Raw genomic sequence first — 17,750 nt, forward strand, 5'->3', positions numbered from 1 at the left:
AGTTGAGTTTTGAGCTGGGATGTGCTCTTGCAGTTCTAAAGTAGAAGACAGAATGAACATCTGGATCACTAGGTTGATATCCGGCTGTTTTGCAATAGACTGACAAGGACTCTTAACTCCTTGTTGGGGAAAAACAATACTCTCTCCACAGTCTCCTAAATTATACTGTTGGAATGAAGCTTGGGGTGTCAAGGCATGAGCATCTGTGTGTCCATGCCTGTCTGTGAAGTCAGCTCTGTTCCTGTATTGCAGTGGTTCTCAACGTGTGGGTTCCCAGATGTTTTGGCCTTCAACTCCCAGAAATCCTAACAGCTGGTATTTCTGGGAGTTGTAGGCCAAAACACCTGGGGACTCACAGGTTGAGAACCACTGCTGTATTGGAAACAAATCCCTGAACATAGAATCTTTTTGAGCATTTTGCTTGGAATTCCAAAATATACTAAAGTAGGAATTAGGAGCCTGAGATCTGCCTAATGCTGGCCTAGAATCTGATGAACATATGAATTACCTTATTCCATGTCTGCTTTCTGTGCAGCCACTCAATATTAGCTCTAATTTGACTGACAACAGCTTTTTAGGTTCACAGGCTGGAAAATATTTTTGATAATAGGGATTGAACTTGGTACCTTTTACATCCATAGTGTGTGTTCTACCACTGAGCTTACCATCTCCATAAAAATAGTATTTTCAGAGGCCAGCAACAGAAATCAAAGACAACTTCAAGACAGCAACCTCATGCTTAGTAATCTCAACCTTCACACAGGACTGCAAGAAAAGAGCCTATAATGCTCTCCATTGGCCCTGCAATGATTCATAGTCTTAAGCTCCATCAAAATCACGACATAATAATCTTTTTCCTGAAATTCCAGTGCAGTGAAGTTATCTTTAGTGTGCTCCAACTCATGACATAATTACAATTTCCCACACCCTCTGTACATTGTTTGTGTATATTTTCTAGGATGGCTTTTGCTTTCAGATTGACTTTCTCCCCCAGGGATGTTTGGGTGGTGGGAGACGAAGAAGAGTCAACAATGGTAGGATCAAAGTCTAAAAAGGACTGTTTGAAATTAGCCCCGAAGACTGCTACCCGTGGAGAGCCACACACTGCAATCACCCTATTGGTTTCATGTACAATCTTTGCAAAAAAAAAGATATTGCACAACACTCTGTGACTGTGTGAGCCAAAGAGAGGAAGGGTGGGGTGAAGGGGAAGATCAGGATTCTTGAGAAGGAAGTAGGGAAAGCGAACGGAAACAGACACTTTTGGCCACACTGGAACGCCCCCACAAAAGTCTAGAAAGAAAGACTTGGCACTGAACGAAGATCTCATGGATCTGAAATGTAACATCTTCATCCTTTCAATCACTACTAGCATCTTTCCTATTACTGCAGAGGCAAGCTGAAAAATGACAAGGTTCCTATTTATACTTACTATTAAAGCTCAGTGATTGCCAATCTTTTTTTCCCCAATACCACATAATGCTGACAGCTATGAACATATACTTCCTATCAAAATCATCCATTTGCCCTTAAGGCAAATGGATGTTCCTGATAGGAATTATATGTTCCATTAGGCTCTACCTGATATGCATTGGGGAGGGGACAGAGAATTTGATTCACAGCAGCCAGGAACATTTCTCTAATTTATTTTGTGTTCCCCAAACAGAATTCAGGCTATTCCCCCCCCCCCCCCCCCCTTTGCGTTTTGTACACAGAATGTAAATAGCTGGCGAAGCCTTTCATGGCCGGAATCACTGGGTTGTTGTAGGTTTTTCGGGCTATATGACTATGTTCTAGAAGCATTCTCTCCTGATGTTTCACCTACATCTATGGCAGACATCTTCAGAGGTTGTGGGGTCTCACAACCTCGGAGGATGCCTGCCATAGATGCAGGTAAAACGTCAAGAGAACGCCATAAAGTCCATAAAGTCCGAAAAACCTACAACAACTCAATGTAAATAGCTGTTTCTTACTTTGCTCTCAACAGTATCTGTCCAAGCCCTTGGTGCCAAGTGATGAATATCACCTTTAACCCTCTATATTGGTATAGATCCAACACAAATGCTTCCCAAGAAAATGTAATCCTGTACTATGGAATGTGTCCATTTCCCTAGTTTTGGATTTTTGTGTATGATTCACTTTTTGAATGCCCTTGTTGTGGGAACATGGGAATGAAGAAGGGCATTGAAATCCACACATGAACAAACCAGGATGAGAGTTTGTTCCTTTCTTCCTGCCTCATGAGCCCTTCTCACATTCTCCGTTGACAACTTTTTTTTGCTTTTTTATTGCACCCCACTTTTTCTCCCTCCAAATATCAGAAATCAGGTAAAAACCAGACACTTAATGATAAAATTGGAAGAGATCACAAAGGCAATCCAGTCCAACCCCTGCGATGTAGGAACACATAATCAAAGCACTCCCAACAGATGGCCATCCTGCTTCTGTTAAAAAGCCTATAGAGCAGGAGACTCCATCCCACTCTGAAGCAGAGTTCCACTATTGAACAGCTCTCATGGTCAGGAAATTCTTCCTAATATTCAGGTGAAATCTCATTTTCAATCATTTGAATCTACGGCTCCACTGTGTCCTAGTCTCTGGAGCAGCAGAAAACAAAGCTTGTCCACTCATCAACATGACATCCTTTCAAATATTTAACCTTGGTTCTCATGCCCCTTTTTCCTTTGCAACCCTCATATTCTCCAGCACCCACTCCCTAGTCCACCTCCACACAAGCCCCATCTGCACTGACCATTTAATGCAATTCAGACCTAGCTTCAAACTGTGGCATCGAGAAAGTCCCACAAAAGTGTGTGAAAGAAAATCCTCTGTATAGTTTGTCTTATCACCATCTGGACCAGGGTTTCCTTTGTGTATTCATCTGCACGACGAAACCACTTTCTTCAATGTCAGTTTGAAACTGTGTTAAATAGTCAGTGGAGATGAGACCACAGTCTACAACCATACAACAATGTCCATCTTCCACATTGGCACCTGGTGGCTCGCTCTGTTTTTCAAGTTAGTTCCAAAAAGCTGCTTTGCTATAATAATAATAATAATAATAATAATAATAATATACCATCTGCCTGTGACAAAGAATTGGTGGAATTACAAGCCTGAAAAAGTTACGAAAATAAACACATCAAACAATTCTGAGACTTCCAAATTCAGACTGACAAGTTCTTGGAAACACAATACTCCTGACCTCACAATTGTGGAAAAAAACCAAGTATGGATCTTTGATGTTGCAATCCCACGCGACAGCAGGATTGATGAGAAGCAACTGGAAAGGCTGACACGATGTGAGGATTTAAAGATAAAACTGCAAAGACTCTGGCACAAGACGGCAAAGGCGGTCCCAGTGGTGATTGGCACACTGGGTGCAGTGCCTAAAGACCTTGGCCTGCACCTAAAAACAATAGACGCTGACAAAAATACCATCTGTCAGCTGCAAAAGGCCACCCTACTAGAATCTGCACACATTATTTGCCGAAACATCACAGAGTCCTAGACACTTGGGAAGTATCCGGCGTGTGAGCAAACACAAAAGCCAGGATAGTGATCTTGTTTACTGTGTACTAATATTATTATGTATCAAATAATAATAATACTTTATTTATATTTCACCCTATGTCCCCAAGTGAACTCCTAAGCCAAACCTGTCACCCAACCTACAGCTGACACTGTAGCCAACTCGTAAGTCCAACTTATCACCTTAGAGCAGGTATGGGCAAACTTTGGCCCTCCAGGTGTTTTGGACATCAACTCCCACAATTCCTAACAGCCGGCTGTTAGAAATTTTGGGAGTTCAAAGCACCTGGAGGGTCAAAGTTTGCCCATGCCTGCCTTAGTCAAATCTCCCCTTGCCAGCCAGCCAGCCTGAACTATATCCACACTGTAGAATTAATGCAGTTTTATGTATTGTCTAATCACCTCTCAGGCACTCTCAGGTCATTATAGTGTATGCTAATCAAGGTGGTCAGTTGAAACATTCACACCTAGCTCCAGCAGACAAGAGTCCTTTGTCCCACCCTGGTCATTCCACAGATATATAAACCCTTTTTCCTACTTCCAACAGACCTCACTATGTTTGAGGATGCTTGCCATGGATGCAGGCGAAACGTCAGGAGAGAATGCCTCTAGACCAGTGGTTCTCAACCTGGGGTCCCCAGATGTTTTTGGCCTTCAACTCCCAGAAATCCTAATAGCTGGTAAACTGGCTGGGATTTCTGGGAGTTGTAGGCCAAAAACATGTGGAGACCCCAGGTTGAGAACCACTGCTCTAGACCATGGCCATATAGCCCGAAAAAACCTACAACAACCCTAATGCAGTTTTGATCCCACTCTTAATTGCAATCACTCAATGCTATCCAGTCCTGGGGAAGTTGTAGTTTTGTGAGGCATATACAGCTCTGGTGCCCCAACAAACTACAACTCCCAGGATCCCATGGCAGTGAAAGTGGGGTTAAAAGCGCTATAATTGTGCAGTGGAGACACAGTTGTGGAACTAGCTCAGTTTGGCAAAAACTTGGGACTCCCAGGGCATCCTGGGAGCTGTAGTTTCACAAGGTCTGTCAAAAAAAGGGGTGCTGGTGCCTGGCCAAACTACAACTCCCAGGGTCCCAAGCAATGGCAATTAAAGTGGGATGGAACTGGATCAACTCCACAGTGTGGATGCCCTCACAATTTTTCTCCAAGAGCAAGGCTGGAGCCAAGGGGCCCCCAGGAGCCCCTCCCAAGGGCCCTCCTTGGCCTGGCCTGGCCTAGCCTGGCCGTCAACCGGCTTCCTGCCTCCTTCCCGGCCGCAATCCCACCCGAGGCCCCTTTCCGAGCCCCCCTTCGGCCCTCTCCCATTCCCTCCTTCCTCTTCAACGGCCCCTCCCCTCCCGTTCTCCTCCAGCCTTCCCCATTTGCTCACAGTTTCGGATATCGGAGATAAATACGGCCAGGCCCCGCATCCCGTCTCCCTTGGAAACGGCCGGCATGGTGGCGGTGGCGGATCGGGACCCCGGCGACGCTCCGTTCCGCTCCGCGCCCGAAACCTGGCCCAGCAGCACCGAACCGACCAGGGACTATCCCATTGGCCGCTCTCTACGTCCGTCGTAGGCGATTTTGCATCCCATTGGCTTGAGACCCCGCCTGTCAAGTCCATCCTTGTTCCTATTCACTGAAGGCAAAGCATCCTCCTAGATGATTGGCAGAGAGGATTAAATCCCGCCTATCCCTCTCCCTATTGGCTCCGCCATGCCCCTTATGTCAAATAAGTCCCCTGCCGTCCTGCATTTTCCATTGGGCGTAGGTTAGGACATGTCCCGCCTATAGTTCTTTCCCTCCCGCCCCTTTGTAGACAATCTCTTCTTCTTAGTGGTTCTGAGGAATGTCCTTCAAGGGATATCCCGCCCTCCTTCTCTCCAGCTTCTTGCGAAATCAGCACGCTTAGTTCCCGCCCCACTGATGGACAGTCAACACTTCTTCTGGGTTCTTATTGGAGGAAGAGCTTCTTGTCATTCAAGCAGCATGCTTCTTTTCATTGGCTAAAAGAGGTGACAGCGGAACGGCGGCAAAAGGAACATTGGGGAGAGGAGACTTGGAGACTGGGCTGGGAGGGGCAGCTGACGTCACGAGGTTTGAGCCAATAGGCGCAAAAGAGAAATGTTAAAGGATGGAAAGGCATGGATTCAAATCCTCTTCCATGTGGTTCGAGTTCTTCTTATCTAAGTGTACTATTATTTCTTCTACATTTATTGTTGTTGATAGTCTAATGTTTATATTATTTAATATAATGTAATATAATATAATTTATTGTATATACATATAATATTTATAATATTATAATGTAATGCAATATAATAATAATAATATATTATTATAATTACATATTTATTTTACATGTAATATTACTAATAATATTTCAATATAATGGTATAGTACAATATAGTAATATTTAATACTGATATTGTACTATGCTAATAATATAATATATTGTATGTATATATATTTTGTAAGCCGCTCTAATTCCCCTCCGGTGTGAGAAGGGCGGCATATAAATGTCATAAATAAATCTATATAAATAAAAATGTAATGTTCGTTTGTGGGATTAATAGAACCTAAAAACCACTGGACAAGTTGACACCAAATTTGGACACAAGACACTAAAAAAATGGATTTCGTCATTTGGGAGTTGTAGTTGCTGGGATTTGTAGTTCACCTACAATCCAAGAGCATTCTGAACCGCACCAACGATGGAATTGAACCAAACTTGCCACACAGTTCTCCTATGGCCAACAGAAAATACTGGAAGGGTTTGGTGGGCAGTATCCTTTGGTTTTGGAGTTGTAGTTCACCAACATCCAGAGAGCACTGTGGACTCAAACAATGATGGATCTGGACCAAATTCTTCACAAATACTCAATATGCCCAAATGTGAGCACTGGTGGAGTTTGGGGAAAATAGAATCTTGACATTTGTGAGTTGTAGTTGCTGGGAGTTATAGTTCACCTACAATCACAAAGCATTCTGAACCCCACCGATGATAGAATTGGGCCAAACCTCCCACACAGAACCCCCATGACCACCAGAGTGGGCCACAGCAATGTGTGGCAGGGGATGGCTACTAAATAAACAATCTTAGTAGTAGTATTTAATAATAATAATATATATTTATTATAATAAATATAATACTTATTTACAATAATAGTAATATTATTTTGAAATTATCATTCCCAATATTGCTTAAAATATTTATTAAGATGAGAATTAGTAAGTTTTTAGTACCATTTTATTTTTTTTAAAGATAAAAAATAGTACTTATATAGAGCAATGTGAAGATATGGCAAGTGCTATCTAGGATCTGTTTCTAGAGAATTTAAATGCCAAACCACTTCTGGGCAAGCTATTTAACTTCAGTAGACTGAAAGCCAAAACCAAGGTCACAACATCTGTTATAGAACTCCAATATGCTGATGACAATGTAGTGTGTGCTATCTCTACAAGCCACTCTAAACACCTTTGCAGAAGCATATGAGAAACTCGGCCTCTCACTGAATATCGAGAAAACCAAAGTGCTCTTCCAGCAGGCATCAGCGAATCCCTCTGCAATGCCAAAAATACAATTTAATGGTGTAACGTTAGAAAATGTTGACCATTTCCGCTACCTTGGCACCCACCTCTCCACAAAAGTCAGCATTGACACTGAAATACAAAACCGCCTGAATTCTGCGAGTGCAGCATTCGTCCAAATGCAGCACAGAGTGTTTGAGGACCAGAACATCCATAGGGTTTACCAAGGTGCTTGTTAATAAAGCTATTGTCCTCCCAATCCTGCTGTATGCCTGCGAAACGTGGACTATCTACAGATGTCACATGCAACTACTAAAACGATTCCATCAGCACTGCCTCTGGAAAATCCTGCAAATCTCTTAGGAAGACAAGCGGACAAATATCAGCGTGCTGGAAGAAGCAAAGACCACCAGCACTGAAGCAATGGTCCTCCGCCATCAACTCTGCTGGACCGGCCACACTGTCCGAATGCCCAATCACCGTCTCCCAAAGCAGTTACTATACTCCCAACTCAAGAATGGGAAACATAATGTTGGTGGACAGGAAAAGAGATTTAAAGAGGGGCTTAAAGCCAACCTTAAAAACAGTGGCATAGACACCGAGAACTGGGAAGCCCTGACCCTTGAGTGCTCTAACTGGAGGTCAGCTGTGACCAGCGGTGCTGCGGAATTTGAAGCACAAATGGAGGGCGAAAGAAAGAAACGTGCCAAGAGGAAGGTGCGCCACGCCAACCCTGACCAGGACAGCCTTCCATTTGGAAACCGATGTCCTCACTGTGGGAGAACATGCGGATCGGGAACAGGGCTCCACAGCCACCTACAGACCCACCGCCAAGACACCACATCTGGAAGACCATCATCCTCTAGCAACGAAGGATTGCCTAAGTAAGTAATTAAGGGTGCTTCTACACCAGGCATGGGCAAACTTGGACCCTACTGGCTCTTAGGAATTGTAGAAGTCCAAAACACCTGGAGGGCCCAAGTTTGCCCATGCCTGTAGAATTAATGCAGTTAGACACCACTTTAATTGCCATGGCTCAATGCTATGGGATCCTGGGAGTTGTAGTTTTACAAGGTCTTCAGCTTTCCCACGCTGCTGTTGCCTCATCAAAACTACAAAATCCGGGATTCCATCGCAATTAAAGCCATGCTAAACTGCATTAATTCTGCAGTATATAGAAACATAGAATAATAGAATTGGAGAAGACCAAATGGGCCATCTATTCCAACCCCCTGACATGCAAGAAAAGAACAGGATGTAGTTGCACCCTGAGTCAACCCTTTCCGTTGTAAAAAAAAATAACGTAGCATCGGATTCGGCTGATGCTACTTGTTCAAAACCCTCAATGTGAGGATGTTTTTATATGACAGGTTTTGCAGGAAGTATTTAAATGGGAAAACCGTTCCTCTATGGGTGCTGTCATGTATATTTTGGTTCTTAGTTTGCAAAGCAAACAAGCTTTTGATCTTAATCTACAGTAGTTACTTTGTCAGGCATGGAGAGCAAGAAAATGTTGTTTTCTGTCAAAGCTGTTATGTTTACCAGGGAAATCTGTTCCTCTTTAATGCAGAGGCATAGGGTGAAGTACATTAATAGTGCTCATCTACATAGGCCTGTGCAGAAACAAATCTTAGGAAGCACTCCTAATGGTAAGAGGTGTTTGGCAGTGGAATATACTGCCTCAAAGTGTGGTGGAGTCTCCTTCTCTGGAGGCTTTTAAGCAGAAGCTGGATGGCCATCTGTCAGGAATGCTTTGATTGTGTGTTCCTTCATGGCAGAATGGGGTTAGACTGGATTGCCTTTGAGGTCTCCTCTAACTATCACCAGAGTTCCTGGTAGATATATAGGCATAACATTGCAGCCAAATTTAAGATTTTGGTGGCACTGAATCCTCAAATTTTGTCCCTGAGAACTCTTTGAGAGTTGGGTTGCTGTGAGTTTTTCGGGCTGTATGGCCATGTTCTAGAACCATTCTCTCCTGACATTTTGCCTGCATCTATGGCAGGGATCCTCAGAACTTGTGAAGTCCGTTGGAAACTAGAAACATGGGGTTTATATATCTGTGGAATGTCCAGGGTGGGAGAAATAACTCTTGTCTGTTGGAGGTAGGTGTGAATGTTTCCATTTGCCACTTCGATTAGCATTTAATGGCCTAGCAGTTTTCAAGGTCTGGCTTCATACTGCCTAGGGGAATCCTTTGTTGGGATTGTGGATTGTCCCAGAATCAGAAATGTGTGGATCAGGGGTGTCAGATTCATTTACATTGAGGGTCACATCAGCCTTATGTTTGCTGTGGAAGGGCCATTGAATCCATTAATGGAGAATCCTTGGATACAGAGGGCCCACTATAATTTTTTGACATAGTGGTAGGTGCTCTTTTTCCTCAGTTTGAGTCACCAGATTTTATTGAATGACAACTCACATCACTTTTGATTATCTGCCATACAGACTGGGGATAATGGGAATGGCAACCCAACATCACTTCTGGCTCTGAGGATGGGGAAGGGCTAAAGGACATTTTAAAGGCAGACATCGTATCCACAAGCCTTGTATCTAAATCCAAACTCCACTCTCCAACTAAACAGAACAAACTGCAGCCTTACAGATGGTACTGTATCCCAATTCCCATCAGCTCTAGTCATGATGTCTAATGAGGAATATAGGAGCTATCATCCAGCATCTGGAAAGCCACATAAACTGACATGGAGAACCAGATTTTGACATGTGTGAATTTTTAAAAATGGTAGTGAAATACCCATGGTTTGTTCTTTTAAAACAATTGGGGTTTAGTGTACTATACTCCCTTTAAATACCAAATTGGCCTTCCTTTTTGTGGCAGCAAAGGGATACTATATGGTATACACACTATTCTGCATTCAAAAGGTTGCATCTACACCAGGCATGGGCAAACCTCAGCCCTCCAGGTGTTTTGGACTTCAACTCCCTCAATTCCTAACAGCTGTTAGGAGTTGTGGAAGTTGAAGTCCAAACCACCTGGAGGGCCGAAGTTTGCCCATGCCTGATCTACACTGTAGAATGAATGCAGTTTAACATCACATCACTTCAACTGCCATTATAGAAAACCACTGACCACCTACTACAATGCAACCTGAGCCCTGCCACATGTACAATGGAGGACCTTCTTGCAGCAACACCAGAGGCACTCCAAGTGGCCAGCTACTGGTCAAAGGACATTTAATAGAATGCCAAGTTGCAAACGTTGTTTTTTTTTTTAATGCAATACAACTGCCATGGCTCAATGCTATGGACTCATGGGAGTTGTAGTTTTACAAGGTCTTCAGCCTTCTCTGTTGAATAGTGGAGGCATGGGCAAATCTCCAGGCTGTTAGGAATTGTGGGAGTTAAAGTCCAAAACACCCAGAGGACTGAAGTTTGCCCATGCCTGTACTAGGACTTCACCAGACTACAAATCCCATGATTCCATAGAATTCCGAGCACAATTCAAAGTGCTGGTTTTTACCTATAAAACCCTATATGGCTCTGGTCCAGTGTACCTGTCTGAACGTATCTCCTTCTATGTCCCACCTCAGAGTTTAAGATCTTCTGGGGAGGCTCTGCTCTTGGCCCCGCCTCTGTCTCAAACACACTTGGCGGGGCCTTCTCGGTGGTGGCCTCCCGTCTGTGGAACTCACTCCCCGGGGAAGTTAGGTCATCTTCATCCTTCCTCACCTTTAAGAGGAAGTTAAGAACATGGATGTCGGGCCAGGTAATTAAGCGGACAGTGACAATAACAATGCTGACAATGGCTTAAAAATGAACTATGGGTAAATTTGATAGAGCATCCAACCACAGTTTTTGGCTAATAATGGCCACCAGAGTGGTAATTCTTAGTAGATTTTAATTGTATTGTTTTAATGTTTTTAACTATTTATGATTATTGACTGTTTGTTTATATTACGTATATATGAAGGATCGAATTGCTGCCGATTGGAAGCCACCCTGAGTCCCCCCAGGATGTTGAGAAGGGCTGGGTACAAATATTCGAAATAAATGAATAAATAAAATTGAGCTGTGGCAGTTTAAGTGGTGCCAGACTGCATTAACTCTACAGTGTAAATGTAACCTCATTGAGCATTATGGCCTTGGACCCATTTCCTCTGAAAGGTGCTCTGACATCGTAGAACCTTAGTGGCAAAAGCCATGATGGAACCCCAGAGAGGTCATGTGACCTTTGGCGCCATGGCAACGGTTGTGATACCACAGATTGCAGCTGGGAGACCCCTTGCCCTCCTTGGAGAGCCAGTTGGCTCAGAGATGGTCGATATCCCTCAGGATAGAGTCGGAAAGGAAATCCACGTTTTGAGCCGGATATTCAATGCTAAACCCAGAGATGTCCAACTTGGTGGTGAAGACTATTTGGCAGTCCAAGGAGATCAACGAGGCTGGGGACACCCCGCCGTGGGCCTGTGGTCGGCCCCAAGGAAGCAAGGAGCAACTGGGGAGCAAGCCTAGTGGCACCAAAGGCTTCCCCAAGAAGAAGAAGGCCGTCTCTTTCCATGGGTGGGAGCCCTGGGAAGGAAGGGGGTGGAGGTGGGGTGCCATGCGCTACTTGTGGGACGGGGAGGGAGAAGGGAATGTCATCATAATGACAATAATAACACTTGGTTACCTGCCTCTTCTCACAATTTGAGGTGGGGCACAACACAGTTGAAATACCTAGATAAAACACAATACCATGAAATTCGCATATTAAAAGTCGTATCGATAGTATAATATTGAAGACACAATATATGATTGTAAATTCATAGTTTAAAATTGCATAATAATAATAATAATAATAATAATAATTTGTTACTTGCCTCTTCTCACTGTTTTAGGTGGGGCACAACACAGTTAAAATATCTAGAGAAAATACAGTACAATGAAAAACGTATATTAAAAGCCATATCGATAATGCAAAAATGAAGACACAGTACTAATAGAACGTAAATTCATAGTTTAAAATTGCATAATAATATAATAATAATAATAATATGTTACTTGCCTCTTCTCACTGTTTTAGGTGGGGCACAACACAGTTAAAATATCTAGAGAAAATACAGTACAATGAAAAACGTATATTAAAAGCCATATCGATAATGCAAAAATGAAGACACAGTACTAATAGAACGTAAATTCATAGTTTAAAATTGCATAATAATATAATAATAATAATAATATGTTACTTGCCTCTTCTCACTGTTTTAGGTGGGGCACAACACAGTTAAAATATCTAGAGAAAATACAGTACAATGAAAAACGTATATTAAAAGCCATATCGATAATGCAAAAATGAAGACACAGTACTAATAGAATGTAAATTCATAGTTTAAAATTGTGTTGTTGTTATTAATAATAATAATAATAATAATAATAATAATAATTTGTTGCTGGCCTCTTCTCACAGCTTGAGGTGGGGCACAATACAGTTAAAATACATAGAAAAATATAATACCATGAAATACGTATATTAAAAGACATATTCAGAACAAAGATTAAGACACAGTACTAATAGAATGTAAATGCATGGGTAATAATAAACGAAAACAAAATTATTTGTTAGCAGTCTTCTCTCATGGCTTGAGGTGGGGTGCAACATACCGTATATACTCGAGTATAAGCCGACCCGAATATAAGCCGAGGCACCTAATTTTACCACAAAAACTGGGAAAATGGATGGACTCGAGTATAAGCTGAGGGCGGAAAATGCAGCTGCTATGCGTCAATTTCAAAATAAAAATAGATACCAATACAGTTACATTAATTAAGGCGACAGTAGGGTCAATGTTTTTGAATATTTACATAAAACCCTAAGACTGTCCAACTCTGATTAAACCATTATTCTAACCTTCTTCAATGTAAATGTGCTTACCTATCCTAATAATAATAAAGAGAGGAAAATAATAAATGTAATAATAATAGAGTAAAATAATAATAATAATAATAATAATAATAGCAACAACAACAGAGTAAAATAATAAATAACCTTGACTCAAGTATAAGCTGAGGGGGACCTTTTCAGCCTAAAAAAGGGCTGAAAAACTAGCTTTATACTCGAGTATATAAAGTAGTTAAAATACCTGGATAAAACACAATACCATGAAATATGTATATTAAAAGACATATCGATAGTACAATGATTAAGACACAATACTAATCAAATGTAAATTCATAGTTTAAAATTGCATGGGTAATAATAAAAATAATAATACTGTTGAACATGTTTTAATGGTTTTTAACTGGGAATTTTAAAATACTGTTTATGTTTAATCCTGTTTTAATGTTGACATTTTGTATATTTTAAATTGTATGCTGGTGCTTTTATGTTAAGCCGCTTTGAGTCTTTTGTGGGAGAGATAAAGCAGAGTATAAATAAATAACTATAATAATAATAATAATAATGGCCATCTCCCATCATGACTCAAGGCAGCGTGCAACACCCAGATTTAAAAAAAGTATCAAAAATAGTTAAGTTAAAATATGTAGTACTGTACAAAGATTAAAATACTAATAGAATATGCATTTAAAATTCATAGTTTAAAATCAATTGGATAATAATAATAATGTTTCAATTCTAAGACACTATAAATTATAAGACACACTAATTCCAGTATCACCCAAGAAAAAAAGTTTTATATATAAAAAGCACCCTCAACGTTTGTATGGGAGAGGGTGATGAGAGCATCTTAGAATAAAAAATATGGTACAAATAATAATAATTCTTAATCTCTTCTTCCCAAGGTTCAGAGCACATTTCCAATAGATAAAAACAGCAATAGATAAATCCATAAATCTAATTGAAACATGGGAGGCTGGTTCTATACTGTAGAATGAATATAGTTTGATGCCATCGTAACTGCTATGGATCAATGTTAGGAATCCTGGGAGTTGTACCTATACAAGGTCTTGAGCCTTCTTTGAGGATGGATCTATGCTGCCTTATATCCCAGGATCTGATCCCAGATTATTGGCCTTAAAATTGATTATATGAATCTACACTGCCAGATAGTCTGGGATAAACAGATAATCTGGGATCAGATCCTGGGATATAGGGCAGTGTGGATCCAGCCTGACAAAGAGTGTGGATGCCTCACCAAGCTAGAACTCTCAAGATTCCATTGCATTGAGCCATGGTGGTAAAACTGATGTCAAACCACATTCATTCTACAGTGTAGATGAACCTATAAATTAAAAACAGACGAGATTAAAACAGATATGGAAGCAACATAAGGACAATCTAGTTTTAGGAATGATGTTTGCTAAACATCAGTTTAGAGCTTACATCCAGGAAAGTGCGCTTAGGATCACAGCCTTAAGTTAACTGATTGTGGAAAATGTTGGAGAGTAGAGAAGGGGGAGAAAGTGGCTGATCTGCATGCTGTTTTCTCTACTTCAGTGTTGAACCCCACTTGGCCAGTGAAAACTCCAAGCTCAACTTGAAGCGATCTTCTGCCTGCACCAATGTTTCTCTGCTGAACCTGACTGATGGAGAACGTGATGACTCCACCACAGAGAATGAATCCACGGATGATGGCAGTCCTCCTGGGGGAGCAGCCGGCGAAAGAAGCGCACCCCTGCTCCCCATCAAGTCAGTTTGGTCTGAATATGATGATGATGATGACACATCCAGCCAGCAGGTGAAGAAAGTATAAATGTGTTTGTTATTGATGATTATGTCCCATTGGATTAGCAGTGTTCCATCAACAGAACAGCCAAAAACTCTTAATTCTTTGAAAACGGGTTACTGCCCTTGCAAGGGCTGAGTTGTGTGTGTCTGCAGATGTTGTTGAACTTCTTAACAGCATTCCTTACCTTTAGCCATTCTAGATACACCTCATGGGAGTCGCAGTTTGACAACATTTGGAGGGCCACAGTAGACTAGATCTACACTGTCATGTAATCCAGATTATCTGCTTTGAACTGGATATATAGATCTATACTGCCATATAATCCAGTTCAAAATAGATAACCTGGATTTTATATGGCAGTGTAGATGGCGCCTTATTCTCACCCTTGGACAAGTTCTGAACATTTTATTCCCTGAGTGCAAGGACAAAAATGGATTCCTTTACTTCCATGTGCAGAAGTTGATTGAAGTGACGGTTGAATGTTATTTCCATATTGGTGTTTCAGTGAATTTTGGACCCTTGAAAAAGGTGTTCTAAGATATAGTCTCCCCCCAAAGTATAGCAATTTGTATTTATATGAAAGTTCTATAAAAGTTTATAGCCAAAAGATTGACAACAAAACAGCATTACATCTTCATAGAACAACCCATTTATATCTATCTATCTACCTCCATCAGGAATAATCCAGATAACAGGAAATTAACATAAAATTAGCCATAAGTACTTCTTCGAAATGAAACAAAATAATATCTTATCAGAAGTTTTTTCAAGCTCCTTTGCCCATAAATCTCCATACTTTCCTAATGGCCTTGACAGGTTGAGAAAACATCTCTTTCCTCTCTGTGCCCTTTTCATTGTTTCTCTGTGCTTTCTTTTCAAAGTAGGAATCCATGGGTCACCCAGTCTCATCCTCTTTTTACCAAACAGAAATGTAAAATTACAGCACTATCACTGACATGGCACGGGTCCTGCTATACCTGAAAGCAGCAGGCTAGCTTAGAGAGGGTATAGTGCAAACTGTGGGACATTCAGATCTTTCCCCCACTGTTTCCACCATTTGCCATTTAGGTAGCTTCCATACTTTGCCTAGGAGTAGATCCTGCCTTGCTATACATCTTAAATCTATATCCTAGACAGTGGTTCTCAACCTATGGGTCCCCAGATATTTTGACCTACAACTCCCAGAAAACCCAGCCAGTTTACCAGCTGTTAGGATTTCTGGGAGTTGAAGCCTAAAACATCTGAGGATCCACAGCTTGAGAACCACTGTTCCAACATATAGATGTCATGTCTAGTTCACCTATTACAGAATCTCAGAAATAGACTCTGTTATGACTTTTAGTAGAATTACAGCAAAGCCATATTTCTAAGACTGAACAAAATTACAAACTCCAACAGCCAAATTCCAGCACTGAGGAAAGAATGGTTCCTAGAAGGCCACAGGATGTCCATGTTGATTCTGGAGCTGAAATGTTCAGCTTCTGTGTAATGTGATCCCACAATCCTATACTGACAGGCGGAGGAGTTTCATACATGAACTATATTGTGGTCTCAGACCAGACATCCAAGGTGGAGTGCAGACATAATGCCAGCAAGAGCTTCAGAAGGTGTTCACCTCAGTCTGGTATGCTTTCTCGCAATCTCTGTCAGACTTTAAAAATCTGGTATTGTTTCGTAGCTACAGCTCAACAAAATGTTCAGACATATTGCTTCCTGAAGCTTAGATCCTGCCTCCCACCCCTATTTCATGTTCAGAAAGTAACTAGGCAGCAACAGTGAAGGAAAAACATCCTTCACTGCACCGGCGGGAACAGGCTAATTCAGGATATTGAGCATGAAAGATTGCATGGCACAAACAGCTTTGTCTGCTTTCTGCTCCTCTGTATCTGTGCCTAGAATTGGATATGTGGGTCTACTATATGAGAGACCCCAACCCTCCACTCATAAGCAACTGTTTGGTCTATCCACCTGTAATACAGGGATGAGATTATTTTTTACATAAGAAAGAGCATGTGGGGAAAGGATCAACAGAATCCTTTCCCCTTACACCACTGTTTAACTTGCTGATCTACATTTCATGAAGCCATTTTCTCCGCTATCTACCTAATTTCCAGTAGAAAGCCACAGGATGTCCATGAAAGAAAAGTGGTTCAATAAGTGGAATTGAACAGGAGAGAGATTCCTTCAATAGTGACTCCTTTGGGTGTTTTCACCCACACCTTTCATATCAAAAGTAGTATGTTTAGCATTACTTCCCGAAAATTCACCCTAATCATATTTTACCTGCCATGTCCAGCATATTTTTAAATTTTAGTTATTACATTTGGCCCAGCTATAAGTTTTTAAATTTCGTCGTGCTATTGTTAATGTTTATTGTTTATTTGCTGTTATGAGTTTTATTTACTGCTTGTACTATTGTAGTTTTTGCTTTGTTATTGCTGTGTTTTGGGCTCGGTCTCATGTAAGCCGCACCGAGTCCCTTGGGGAGATGGTAGCGGGATACAAATAAAGTTTTATTTATTATTTATTATTACTTTTGTTAAATGCTTTATAGTGCATCTATCCTGATGAACTCACAAAGAAAAAAGAATGGAAATTAAATCTAAACATTTGGAAGACCTTATACGAGTATTTATTGTACGAGCTGTTCGATAATAGAATAAATGGCCTCTAACGGTGTGGACTCTCCATCTTTAAATTAAGGTTGGCTGAAAAGCTTTCAAAAATGCTTTAGTTATGTATTGTCCTCCTGGTGGCGCAGTGGGTTAAACCGCTGAGCTGCTGAACTTGCTGACCGAAAGATCAGCGGTTAGAATCTGGGGAGCAGGGTGAGCTCCCACTGTTAGGCTCAACTTCTGCCAAACTAGCAGTTCAAAAACATGCAAATGTGAATAGATCAATAGATACCCCATCTGAGGAAAGGTAATGGCACTCCATGCAGTCATGCTGGCCAAATGACCTTGGAGATGTCTATGGACAATGCTGTCTCTTTGGCTTAGAAATGGAGATGAGCACCACCCCCCAGAGTCAGACACAACTAAACTTAATGTCAGGGGAAACCTT

General features: G+C 41.3%; 2 protein-coding genes across 7 annotated transcripts in view; one reads left to right on the forward strand and one right to left on the reverse strand.

Annotated features, from left to right (window-relative positions):
- Positions 1–5,077, reverse strand: part of AP2A1 (adaptor related protein complex 2 subunit alpha 1) — a 50,655-nt gene extending 45,578 nt beyond the window's left edge. For 5 of the 6 annotated variants that reach the window (XM_060780755.2, XM_060780753.2, XM_060780752.2 and 2 more), the window contains exon 1: positions 4,919–5,076. In XM_060780755.2, the coding sequence (XP_060636738.1) occupies positions 4,919–4,985 (67 nt within the window). In that variant the 5' untranslated portion in view covers positions 4,986–5,076. Of the gene's footprint in view, positions 1–4,918 lie in introns of all 6 variants that reach the window. The other variant, XM_060780751.2, reaches the window with a different exon arrangement.
- A 6,333-nt stretch (positions 5,078–11,410) lies between these two features.
- Positions 11,411–17,750, forward strand: part of TSKS (testis specific serine kinase substrate) — a 33,952-nt gene continuing 27,612 nt past the window's right edge. The window contains exons 1-2 of the mRNA XM_060780758.2: positions 11,411–11,580; positions 14,456–14,696. Of these exons, the coding sequence (XP_060636741.2) occupies positions 11,411–11,580; positions 14,456–14,696 (411 nt within the window). The remainder of the gene's footprint in view (positions 11,581–14,455; positions 14,697–17,750) is intronic.

This window comes from Anolis sagrei, chromosome 6 (genome assembly GCF_037176765.1).
Source record: "Anolis sagrei isolate rAnoSag1 chromosome 6, rAnoSag1.mat, whole genome shotgun sequence".
NCBI lineage: Eukaryota > Metazoa > Chordata > Lepidosauria > Squamata > Dactyloidae > Anolis > Anolis sagrei.